General features: G+C 33.5%; 1 protein-coding gene across 1 annotated transcript in view; it reads left to right on the plus strand.

The window, feature by feature from the left end:
- Positions 1 to 13,986, plus strand: part of ANTXR2 (ANTXR cell adhesion molecule 2) — a 167,138-nt gene that overhangs the window by 28,954 nt on the left and 124,198 nt on the right. The window contains exons 8-10 of the mRNA XM_017876529.1: positions 8,971 to 9,031; positions 11,437 to 11,535; positions 13,312 to 13,381. Of these exons, the coding sequence (XP_017732018.1) occupies positions 8,971 to 9,031; positions 11,437 to 11,535; positions 13,312 to 13,381 (230 nt within the window). The remainder of the gene's footprint in view (positions 1 to 8,970; positions 9,032 to 11,436; positions 11,536 to 13,311; positions 13,382 to 13,986) is intronic.

Raw genomic sequence — 13,986 nt, forward strand, 5'->3', positions numbered from 1 at the left:
TACATGCATAATTCTTAGTGTTATATGCCCTGTTTTTTATCTTATAGTATAATGGCCATGCTTCTTATTAAAAAGTTTTGCATTTACTTTTTAATTAAATAGAATAAACATTCATTGAGCAGCTGCTATTCATAAGATATTGTGCTATATACTTTTTATATTAGATTGAATTTTGAATATGTAGTATTATTCATTTTAAAAGTTTTTATTTCATTCTTCTGGAATGGGTTGCATTCTCTTTTCCAGATATAGTATTCTTCCTGTTGCCACTTAGAAATTAGAAAAAAAACATATGGATTTTAAAATATGTCTAGGCTTATGTTAATTGTCAGAAGTGTTTTTGTTATGGTGAAGCTGGATGGTTGATCTTCAAGTCCTAAGGTCTAGCTCCTAGATTTTTATCTCAAATTCAACATAAACTTCAAAGACAACATAGGTCCTAAATAATATTTTGATTTTATCTTCCCATCTTAATTTATTGCATGATAAATTATTATCTTGGATCGACACCAATAACAACTCTCCATAAATCCCGTATTTAAATACCAGAAGGAAAGGCCACAGCTATATCCATTGTGTATGTTTTTCAGGCCATGGTATTGCTTTTATTACTTCTTACATGTCCTACATTTGTTATTATAGCATGTGTCTATTATGTAAACATATTCAGGAACTTACAAGATCTCAATCAAGGTATGATTCCACATGAATCCTCTAAGAAAGAAGTAATTAAGTCAAGGTTCTCACAAAACTCATGCCTTCTGATGATTTCTGGTTAGTTTTGCTATGGATGTTTCCTTGATAATACTAGCAGTTTGTCTTTACCATCAGTTATTATTCAGTAGTTATAAAAACTTGATTGTAACCATATAGACAAGCAAGATAAGAAAATTCTTTGTAACCAGTTGGATTCTTGGCGTATTTGTCCCTCTGACTGAGCATTGGTTCTCAACCCCCAGCAAACCTTGCCAATTCTGATTCTAGAGTGAATTTCTGCTTCTTGTCACGTAGAAAGGAGATTTGGCCTATGGTGAAACCATGCAAACTGACTGTATTACACTAGATATAGACTTGATGCAAATTAATTTGGGACATTCCTAGAGTGTCCAGGCTTAAACACTGTTCTGATGCTTCATTCAAGTTGGGCTTCAGAGAAGAGACAACAGTAGAATCTACTTTCATCTGCTGCCAAACGTCTATAATCTCAAGGAGGCCAGCAGGCAGGGCAGTCACAGCGGACTCTTAAGGCTGGATCTGGACTTGCTGCTAACTGAAAACGAACCCAGAGGGATACATAAGCAACTTTATCTTATCCTACACTTCTCCCTTGCCAAACAGAAAAATGCCATGAAATTAGTTAGCAGTGTTCACCGAACTATTGAGAGTATTTTGCTTATGTGAATTGTAAAAATAATGCATCAAAATTTTATATGATCAGTTAGAAGCAACAGAAAATGTCATTATAATTTATAAGGAGTTAATGTTATTCTTCCATCAGCAGTTTTGTCCCAAAAACTCTGCAAAGGGAAAATACTTGGGTTTTGAGTTTCTCATGTTAATATATGACAGACTTTTTACCATACATTTTAAAGGAGGCATTCAAGACACATACATCTTAAATAGGAGAGAAGGTTTCAATGAGAAAGGATAGTGACTATTATTGCAGAGATCAAATATTTAAAACTATCTTTAGGCATTTAATTCACGGGCACAATAGGTTGGAATGTAGACTTTTTATACCAAATATCAGAATTTAGAAGTCAATATGTTTTAAAATTTTGTATTTGTATAAATTTTGGGGTACAAGTGTAATTTTGTTACATGAATATTTTGCTTCAGGTTGAAGTCAGAGCTTTTAATATGGAATAAGATACATTGTACCCACTAAGTAATTTTTCACCCTTCACTCCCCTCTCTCCCCCATGCTTGTTAACTCTTTTCTATTGTATATTTTCAGCAGACTAAAAGCACAAGTCTTACAAATAGTATTGTGTATACCAATAGCTATTTTGCCTAGACGGATTCCTCCTGGAAGTTCATAACTTTATCTTCTGCCTAACCTGTGCCCTATGAGAACCACCATAGGTTAAAAAGGTTTCGGATATCCCCTGATTCACAAATATAAGAGGGAAACAAACTAAGAAAGGAACAACAGAGAAACTGGTCTTATAGGTAGACCTGTTTTTCCAATGTTGGGATCCCGTTTTAGAAGATTTTCCCTCATGCTGCTCATATTTCTTGCTTTAAAATTGTTAGACTGCCTGAATTTCCATGCACAGTAATTTTTCATAGCTTAACAAACATCATTTTGAGTTTACAATATTGATTCACATATTCACATTCAATATAAAGTATGAATGAGTTCATGAGATAAGAATAGGTACATTGAAATGGAGTATTTGGGGAGATAAAGGAAACCTATATAGAGAGCATATTTAGAAAAGAAGTTACTGTGTGTGTCTAACAACCTAGGTGAGACAGTGAGGGGGAGAGGACCAAGGGCTAACATTCCATATGAAAAATTTACCCAATGTCTGCTCTATGTCCAGAAAAAGTATAGAGAAAGAAAGGAAAACACCCCCAAACTTTGGCCTCACATTTCTGAATGTCTTTTCTGTTCCCAATTCAGGTGAATTCTAAAATTTTAGAACTATGAAACCTAGATGTCATTCACATAGTTAGTGAAGAAAATGTGTTCTAATATCAAATAACAAATTTAATTTTTATAAGCAGAGTTTTGCAGTTTTCTAAGTGCTGTTGCCTTCCCAAACCAAAGTTAGGGCTTGTGGTAGCTTGTTGTTCTAGTATGACTTCTGTTGTCTTTCAGGTTCTGAACGATGCTGAGAAGTAAAAACTACGTGTTTTTATCTGTGCAAAACAAATTTGAGGTAGAAAGCATTAATACAGTAAGACAAGAAAGAAACATAATAATAAGAGAGAGGGCCCTAAGTATTTGGCTATCCTATAAGTTACAAATTCATAGAATGATTAAACATTTTAATTTATCCAAAGTCAATGGCATTAGGAATTTAAAAACAAACATACTTTCTATTACAAAGATGCATGCTTATGTTAGCACTATTCACAATAGCAAAGGCGTGGAATCAACCCAATTACCCATCAACGATAGACTGGATTAAGAGAATGTGGTACATATATACTGTGGAATACGCTGCAGTCATAAAAAGGAAAGAGATCATGTCCTTTGCAAGGACATGGATAGAGCTGGAAGCCATTATCCTCAGCAAACTAATGCAGGAACATAAAACCAACCACTGCACGTTCTCACTTATAAGTGGGAGCTGAACAACGAGAACACATGGACACAGGATGGGGAACAAGACACACTGGGGCCTGTTGGGAGTGGGGTGGGGAGAGGGAGAGTATTAGGAAAAATAGCGAATGCATGCTGGGCTTAATACCTAGGTGACAGATTGATGGGTGCAGCAAACCACCATGGCACATGTTGACCTATGTAACATGTTGACCTGCACATGTACCCCAGAACTTAAAAACAAATTTAAAAAAATTTGAAAAAAGGAAAAAAAATCCCAACAAATAAAAGTGAAAGCTTAATGATACACTTTTGAGGATAAGGAATAAGCCAGATTTTAGATTATTTTTGGTAGCATTACAGGAGTCCAGGCAAAACAGGCAGATACATTTCACTAGTTTGTTAAGAGTTAGATTTTGTAATGGTTAGATTATCCATCACAAACCTGGAGGGTGGTGGAAGGCGCTGGCTAGAAGAATGGGATTTGGACTCAATCAAACCTGGGGACAACATAGTCAAGAGCTAATTGTTCTAGGGCAGTTAAAAAAATCTTTCTAAGCCCCAGTTTCCTCATCTATAAAACATGGATAAAATATGTATTTATTAGACTTATGAGGATTAACTGAAAAAATTCATAAAAAGCACTTAGCATTGTTGCTGGAACATAATGGTTTGAACCAACGAATGGTTAACGATTATCATGTTTGAAATTCTTTTGAATTTTGGACTACTGCTATTTGTACTTAATTAAGAAAATTTGACTTTTTGTCATCTATGTTAATGTTTGAGGACTTAAAACTAGGGATTAGGTAATAAGGTATTTTTTTTATTTGTAAATACTCCTTAATACTAATACTACTTTTTGAGTGAACAGATGCTTTGATAGTATACTTTTTCATGGTGATATCAAGTTCTTTGCCAATATGTATGTGTATGTGTCTATGCATGGGCATATATCCCGCAAAATATCAAATGATGAAATCTAGCATTTAGTGTGTGCATGACATAAACTACCCTAGTTTTATTAAGCACTTGTTTTATCTTTAAATTTGACCTATTGGTCTATGGTGTTGTTAGCTCTCTCTAACATCAACTAAGGCTATATTTAGTGGAAACTATTTTCTTTTACCATTGAAACATAATAAAGACAGATGACAGCGTATATTAGAGGAAAAGTCTTTACAATTTTCTCTGTTGTACATATGATGGAGTTGCAAAGTATTAAAGATAATTTGTCATTTATTGTGGATGGGACACCTGATCCAATGTTCAGTCAGTCAATAATATTATTTAATTTGGCAAAAATCAACTAGAGTGTTTAGAACGTTTCTCCTCTTTGTCAGTTGTTTAGAGATGACAGTTTTAATATAATAGACTCATTTTGGTTTATGCTATTTTTTTTTGTTTCCTTTCAATTTTTATTTTAGATTCAGGAGGTACGTGTGTAGGTTGTGCAGGTTTGTTACCTAGGTGTATTGCATGATACTGAGGTTTTGGGTACAGTCGATCCCATCACCCAGGTACTGAATATAGTACCCAATAGCTAGTTTTTCAACCCTCATCTCCCTTCCTTCCTCCTCCATCTAGTTTTCCCCAGTGTCTACTATTCCCATCTTTATGTCCATGAGTACCCAATGTTTAGCTCCCACTTATAAGTGAGAACATGCAGTCTTTGGTTTTATTTTATTGCATTAATTCACTTAGGATAATGGTCTCTAGCTGCATTGATGTTGCCTCAAAGGACTTGATTTCATCCTTTTTAATGGCTGTGTTTTATTCCATGGTATGTATGAGCCACATTTTCTTCATCCAGTCCACTGTTGAAGGGCACCTAGGTTGATTCCGTGGCTTTGGTACTGTGAATAGTGCTGTGATGAACACGCGAGTGCTTTTTGATGGAAGAATTTATTTTCTTTTGGATATGTATCCTGTAATGGGATTGCTGGGTCAAATGACAGTTCTAGGTTCTTTGAGAACTCTCCAAATGCTTTCCACAGTGGCTAAACTAATATTACCACTAGCAGTGTGTAAACATTCCCTTTTTTCCACAACCTCACCAGCATTTGTTGTTTTTTTGACTTTTTAATAGTAGCCATTCTGATTGGTGTGAGATGGTATCTCATTGTGGTTTTAATTTGCACTTCTCTAATGATTAGCAACGTTGTGCATTTTTTTGTATGTTTGTTGGCCATTTGTATGTCTTCTTTTGAGAAGTGTCTGTTCACTCATTTTCGTATCTTGAACATTTCAACTTGTATAATTACTTGGTGGGAATAGACTATTAACTTTTGTTTTTGTAAAACTGTTCAAAAAATTCATGGTGTAAACTATTTGCATTCAGACATCAAATTATTTTGATTTCTAGTTATTGCTTTCTTAATATTGGAACATGGTAAACTCTAGATGGAAAAGACAAATTTAGAACAAATTTTACTTTCTAAAAGGCATAAATTCTCTTCTTACTCTTCTCCCTCCTCTCTATTTTTCATTTGGAAATGATTTTGATGAAATTTGTTTCAAATTATAGATTTCTGGATTTCCAGCATTCATAATTTATGGAAGAACTAGATGCTTTATCACATAAATTAACTTTATCCTGGCTCGTCTGTGTCCTAATAAGATTGTTGGTTTGTTAATAAGACATTTTTAATATCCTCATTAATTTTTGTGTTCAATGTTTATTCCGTAAGCACTTATTGGTTGTACTGAAGGCACAAAACAACATGTAAGGCTCTGAATGTGCTGTATAGTATAATGCAATGTCATTACTTTCCTCAAAAAGTTTGTTTTCTAGTAGAAGAGGTGAGTTATGCACTCAAATAATATAATTTAAGGTCCAAAGAGATTTTTAAAAAATAAAACAAACTTTAGAGAGGAGCACATGCCATGGAAATTCAATTAGGTAACATTAGATTGTGACACCAATGTTATACTTGTGCTCTGACTACTTGCTTTTCAATGAATGTGTTACCTGGGTCACTTTTCCATTCAATTATATTATTTTAGAAAACTTATTTGATTAAAAGGATTAAAGGATTAATTATGAATATAAAATTAATGTAAATGTATTGTTATTAACAAATATATGCTATACTGTTTACTGCAGGATATATCTAACATTAGCTATCCTTAATCTCTGCTTAATTTAACTTGATTTCTTTAAACTCAGACTTTAATGGAACATAAATTGCTGAATCATCCTGAACCTCTTCTTTAAAATTAAAATACCTTGTAGGGGATACACAGGGCCTAGCTCCAAAGATGTAGATCATCAATAGTCCTTGAGGGTGTTTCTTCTTCAGTCTTAAGGAGATCTCCTTAGGAGATTTGCTCATTTGACCTTGCTTTCGGAACTCTCATTTATTTAGAAATGTTTTGATGGATTAGATCAAATTAAAAGACCAAGTCAACATATGCACAATTATTTTAAACATTGTGAAATCTGATTGACTTATGGTCAGTACTGGTAGAAGAGAGAAAACAAATATAATGTTACAAATTCACTGAGGTCATTCTGGATGCATATTTTTTGACATGATCTTTAGGAAATCCTTTTGTAATATTTTATTTACTTTATTCTAAGGAATTGTAGAAAATGGTTTCTGTTGCCAATAGATGTAATCTTTAAATGTCTCATAATATTCCTGGGTACTTGAAATACTTTTTCAGTAATGCTGATAAAGCTATGGCTAAATAATAAAGAGATTGTAAACTGAAAGATGCAATTAGTCTCCTTAATAAGATCTGTTTTAAGACAAATTCCTTCAGGACTGATAACAGACAAAATAGATTTGGGGGTTTTGTGTCTTCCTTTGACCTTTCATTTTGATGGTTCCCTGTTGTCACTGTTATCTCAGATTGGCCAAAGCTGTAGCTATAATGCCCATTTTTGTTATCTGGGACATTTTCAGCTTCATATTCCTTTGCAAATCTTTTCTATTCTATTTCGTTCAAAGTCTTATTATCTGAATTATGTCCAAAGTTTTAAAGATGTTAGTGATTTGAGATACTACCCTTCCAAGAGGGCACATTAACCTTTAACAAGGGTTCTTAATTCTTGAATCCATAAAAGTGAATGTTGGTTATTGTAGATGAAGTAGCAGACCAAGAGGAGGTATTTGGGTGCAGAAAGGTCTTTGAGTGCCTATGGAATCTCTTTGGTCATTTCTGGATTTAAATAGGCCTCATCTGCAGTTTCTCAGATATAAAATTTTACAAGGTTTATTTTCTAATCACAAAATCTTCAATCACTATGTAAAAGTTGAGTTTATTGGAAAGTCATCTTAAAAGTACAAATGATTCCCTCTTTTCAGAGATGTATATTCAGCAACAAAGTTCCATGATTTGACACAGTTGATTTTAGGGGCTGAGAACTTATAGTTTTGCTGTTATTAAAGAAAGCACGGAAAGCATGTCTATTTCCTGCTACAGTCCTTACTTCCTATTCTAGTTATGAACAGGAGATGCTAGAAACTGCTGTACATCATCTGTCTTCAACCTCTGCCAGGAAAGGAATGTCAAGAAAGACATTCTAGAGATCATCTGGAATTTGTCTGACTGACAATATCGTGCAGAGCAGGTCTAAAAATAAAGACAGGATTGTTGTCCATGAAGAGCAGCTTATTTCATCATTGTTTTTCAGCTGTAGCCTTGTCCCCTGTGTGGTAGTTTCTGTTTCTCAGAACAAGCTAAGAAGAGCAGTTTTGTTCCTGTGTTCTGGGAGTGCTTGAGTACAGAGTCTGTGTTTTTGAAAAGAATATTGGCTCATATAAGGAGTCTATGCTCTGCAGTTGTAATTTTTTATGCATATAAGAGGGAATAGCACCCACAAGAATTAAGCCTGAGAAATGGAATAGAAATGCCACTGTCCAATGAAGAGAAGTGCTTTTTACATTTTATCTTTATTTTTATTTATTTATTTATTTGTTTGAAACGGAGGCTTGCTCTGTTGCCCAGGCTGGAGTGAAGTGGCATGACCTCGGCTCACTGCAACCTCCACTTCCTGTGTTAAAGCAATTCTCCTGCCTCACCCTCCCGAATAGCTGGGATTATAGGCACGAGACACCATGCCTGGCTCATTTTTTGTATTTTTAGTAGAGACGGGTTTCACCATGTTGGCCAGGCTGGTCTCGAACTCCTGACCTCAAGTGATCCCTCTGTCTCGGCCTCGCAAAGGGCTGAGATTATAGGCATGAGCCACTGTGCCCAGTCAGAAGTGCTTTTTTGTTGATTGAGCCACCACACCCAGTCAGCAGTGCTTTTTTATTGATACCATATTGGTCTTCTTAACGGAAAACATAACGGCGTTACTAAACAGGGGGTCAGATTTGTTATCTTGTTCTTGCTTGATTGGGAAGGTCAACATAGATTTTATGGCAGCAGGAAATTTTAGTTATCTATTCATACTCAAAGGTCATCAGACTTTGAGACAATGCTTACTTTTCCTGTGCTTATCCAAATTTACTTTAATCAAATAAGGATCCTACAGTACATAATCTTAAGATATACCCTGAAATACACTGCAGAAGTTTCTTAAGAACTGGTAGCTATATACGCTATAGTTAATAGATTTTCTCTGCGATCTGTTGAAGTATGGAGAACACCTCAAGGTTATTACTAATCTTATAATTTACTTAACATTGTAATTTAGATCTATAGCTTGGTAATCTTTTTTTTTTTTTTTTTTTCTTTTTTAGATACTAGCTCAGTCATGTACTGAAATCCTAGAATTGCAGCCCTCAAGTGTCTGTGTGGGGGGTAAGTGTTTAGAATTTAAAAATATCATGTAAGAAATTGTATTTTTTTTCTAGCTAAAATATATGATATGAAACTCATGTTGGAAAAGAATAGCAAAATTAACTTTTTTGGCATCTTTTTTGTGTAAGAATTTTTAAATAATTCCTTGAAATATTTCTATTTTAAATTCAAATTTTTAAGATTGGAATGTTATTTTAAATAATGAGCATATTGTGTGACAGGCTTTTAGAATCTTCTGTATATTTAGTTCACGTTTGAGACCTTTCTTATGGCAAATAAAATAAAATATGAAATCGTTTCTTTTGTCTGATTATACAAACAGTCAGATATATGTAGACTTTGAGCTCCATGCTTTGATGACCTGGCCAAAGTACAGAATCTGCCAGCTCAGGGCACATAAGGAAGTGACTTATGGACGGATGGCAGGAAGGAAGCAGGTGGCTTCATCAGCTGGTGCTAAGCACATACTCAGGTTTTCACACCTCCCAGCCATCCTTGCCCAGACAGAGTGTGATTCTTTCTGGCCTATTTTATTTCTTTTTCAAGCCTGACCTACAGTTCATTTTAACCTGACTTTACTTTAAAAAGGAAAAATATTGGGTCTGTTGGGGGAGAAAATATGTTGTGTAATTTACCACAAGAGCCTCCCAGCCTGTTGTGCGTGATCTCACACTCTGCATCTTCTAGATTCCCTAATGAATGAATATGGAGATGTTTAAGGAAAGTAGTGCATCTGAACATCCCAGGGAAGGATTATCTTTCCTAAAAGTGAAGGTTAATACATTTCTAGACATAACAAAGAAAAATAAATGGAAAAATAACATTAAAATAGTAACTATTGTTTATTAAACTCCTGTTTTGTGCTGAGTGTATACTGAGTTGTTTGCATTTACAATTTTACCTAATCCTTATAACAACACCATTTGAAAGTTTTATACATCCCTGGTTTACAGATGGGGAAGCTGAGGCAGAGACAGGTTCAGTACTTGCTACTGGTAATTACCCTGTTTGACCCTTGCCTGTCTGACTTTAATGGCCATACTCTTACCGAATCACATTTTAAGTTTTATCTGAACTTTATTTTAACTTGCAAGTAAAATTCCTTTCATAACACAGTCAATGAAAAGTGGGTTGGCAGTAGTTTCTTGCATAGTTAATGACTATATTATACTTGTATTATGTTAGATATGAGAAGTTTTAGAGGATTGGTGATGTTAAATTAAAATGGAGAACAGGCCTGAAGAAGCCCCAAGCTGGCAAAAACACTTAGGCCTCATAAGTAGCCTTAACCTTACTTGATTTGCAAATATAATTGGAACTTAATTTGAACTCTTTATTGCAAATGCCTATATTAAGAAAAATAGAATTTAAGTGCAACCAATCAAAAACAACCAGCAAACTTATATAACTAGGGACTTTCCACTGGGATAGACCAAATAAGGCAACTGCGTCACTGTAACCCATCAAATATTTTCTTTGGTTTACTTCCACGTTGGTTCTATAAAAGCCTCCCCCTTGTATTCCCTTGGTAGAGCGGTCAAACCACTTCTGATTTGGATCTGTCTAATTCAAGAATCGTCTGCTCAAATAAACTATTTAAAATTTCATTTGTGCTTCAATTTACCTTCTAAACAAGTGTTAATTACTATTAAAATAGTTGATATACTATCTTGCAGCTTAGCAGTAAACATTCATTGTCAAGATATTTGATCAGTTAACTTTCATTCCAGCCTATTCTCTCACTCTCCACTCTCTACCATCTTTTGGTGCTTGCTTCTATTATAAATAATGGTACAGTAAGTTAAATAAACTTTTGTGACTGGCCATCAATTATTAGCAATCCAAAATACATCATCTTTTGATTATTTATAAATTTGAAACAGAAAATGAATCAGGATTAGTAAGGTGAAGAAGTGGTTAAAGAAGAATTCTGTATGGAACAGGCATAAAGAAAGTACTACATATGACTTTTCTAAGAACTAAAGAACATACATAATTAATTAGTTTTATTTACATTCCCAAATCTTAATACCTGAGAGTAGGGAAAAATAACTTTTTTTTTCCCTGGTATTTTCCTAAGGATAGAAATTGAGGAAGTTTGTATAGTATCTATCTGGGAATGACTGCTAATGCTTTCATTCGCAGTCACTACTGGGAATCACTTTGTTTAGAAAATAAAATAATGCATCCCCATGTGGCAGTGAATGGTATCTTCACTACATTTACCTAGTGGGTCTAAGAAAGCCAGCATGGTTGGAAATATAGAACTATGTCTTCATTGCTATTAGTTAACATTCATGAAAAAAATTATTCTATGCACCTTAATGCTTTCATTTCAGCTTGTCTTTTTTTTTGTTTTTTGATAAAGCAGTGATTAAAATGTTTATTTTTCCTTTTACTTCTAGAGGAATTTCAGATTGTCTTAAGTGGAAGAGGATTCATGCTGGGCAGTCGGAATGGCAGTGTTCTCTGCACCTACACTGTAAATGAAACATATACAAAGAGTAGGTCCCCAGTAATCTCAGTATTGTCTTAATCTCTGCAAAGCACATCAGCATCAAATGTTTTCTTTTTTTCTCTAACTAAAGCTGTGACATATTTTTTAATCAAAGAAGAAAGAAATGAAGTCTGAATGATACAAATAGTAGTGATAATTACTTAATAGTTATTTAATAATGGCAACATTTGTTTATAACTTAATAAATGCTGGACCCTGTCCTAACTATCCTCATTGAAGAGATGATGGTTTGTGGCTAAAATAATGAAATTACTTGTATGTGGTGACACAGCTAATAATGGACAGAGCTGATATTTGAACCCACTTTTCCTGACTGTACTTGGTACCTACTGTGTCAACCACATAATTTAACTGCTTCTTTTCTCAGGCTTCTTTCTTATCACACTTGCCTTAAAATCTAATTATCTTTGGCTTCTCTCCTACTTCTTCCTTTTTTTCTTTTTTTTTGTCACTTGTATTCTTTATCTAATTTCCCAATAATTTGTTAGTTTATTGAAGATAGTCTTTCTTTGCCTTATAGATTTTTGCATCTCAGATTCTCACCCAGCATAGTGTTGGTTGATAATTTTCATATTTACTGAATTGAGTTTTAATTTTCCCTGTCTTGACTTTTAAAAAAGCCAAGAGTAAGTTTTTATTTTCATTCTGAAAAAACCCTCCCTCTTAAATAGACCTTAGTTTTATGAGCATCTTGGGTATCTATATAAACATTTTTCTTTATTAATTATTATATTGCCCTTCAAAATTTATATTGTAAGGCAGACTTTATAACTCTGTAAATTCTGGTAGAGTTATTTTTTTACATTCATCTGCCATTTTGCTGTTTATCTGAGTGTAAACACTCCAATTAACACAGCTTTGGCCATACACACAGTACCTATTCAATATGTGTTTACTGAATTAAAATGGTGAGGATCTCAGCATGGTAAATGTTATAATTAATTCCTCTCTTTTCTATTAAGATCACAATTTTAGTAAGGCAAAAATTTACAAACTCTCTTCATAGTAGGTTCCACAATTGAGTAGGACAAATTATTTTATTTTTATTCAGTAGTCATTTGTATCTAAGCATTAGCTTAGCCTAGCTCCTTTTGATTGCGTATTTGAGTTCATTATAAAATAAATGTATTTCATATTTAGCTACATAAGATTAAGTTTGTTAAAGTAAATCCTCAAATAAATGAAATTGGTATTTTCCTCTTTTAGATTCTAGAAGGATCAATTTGACTAAGTAACTTTTCTGCATATTTCTAATCTAAATCATTTTTCTTGTATTTTATTAAAGTTACAAGGGCGATTTAAGTATGCGACTTTATAAAATGCATTTATTTACTGTAGACACAAATGTTTTATTAAACTTGTGAAATAAGTTCATTTTCCTTTGGACATCTAACTTTCATCTTCCTTCATCTTTTCCAAAGTGTGCCTTTAAAATAACACAGAGCATTTATTTAAACAAATCTGAGATATTTAAAAAAATTTAAGATAAAATATATTTTATAGTATCTAGAATGGTATGTGAACTTAGTCTAAGTCAAAATAATCCTAACTTATGATTTACCAGAACTATATGTCAACAGAGCATATAATCTTTCTTTCCATTTTTCATTCCCTTTTACTTCTCTTTCTTTAGTTGTTTTATGTTAATATATCTAGTATTCCACATTTGAACTCTGATTGAAGCATGCTGTTCATATTATTAATGAAACTGTGTGAGATGCATAAAAACCCTTTTTTAATTCAGTGGCATTTTATTTTCTAGGTGTAAAACCAGTAAGTGTACAGTTGAATTCTATGCTTTGTCCTGCACCTATCCTGAATAAAGCTGGAGAGTAAGTACTTAATTTAAAACCATTTTATAACATTTTAGTAAAACTTATTAAAAAATGGTGACATATACACTGGTCATTTTATTCTATCTTTTTTTCGATATACAGAGCATTAAAAAGTAAGCCTTGGGCAAGCCACTTAGTACTAGGAAAGTAAGTTAGTACTTCAGCTATACTCTTAGTAGGTTGAAAATGCTAAAATGTGTTTTATCTAGTTTCTTCAATACTGATTAAAAAGGCTCTATGCATATTTATCTGGATGGATTTGAGAACTATTATTAGAACCTATAAATAATCAGAGCCATAAACGTTATTTTAAACACACACACAGGTACACACACACAGTTCAAAAGTGAGATTTTCAATAATTACTATAGTATTTAATAAATATTGCTATTAAAGAGCATCAAGAACATGGCTAAAAAAAGGCACACCTTGCACTAGGAAATGCTTGTACATTTGTATTAACTTGTGCTTTGTGTTCCATTTCCGTTAAGATCTATCTTCTCATCTTCTTTTGTGTGGCCAAAAAACCACGATATCTGCTAAAAAGAAAATATGTTTAGTTTGGATGAAGGAGTCTTATTTGAATTGTTTATACACAAAAA

Source organism: Rhinopithecus bieti, unplaced genomic scaffold (assembly GCF_001698545.2).
Source record: "Rhinopithecus bieti isolate Rb0 unplaced genomic scaffold, ASM169854v2 scaffold_8675, whole genome shotgun sequence".
Taxonomy (NCBI): Eukaryota; Metazoa; Chordata; class Mammalia; order Primates; family Cercopithecidae; genus Rhinopithecus; species Rhinopithecus bieti.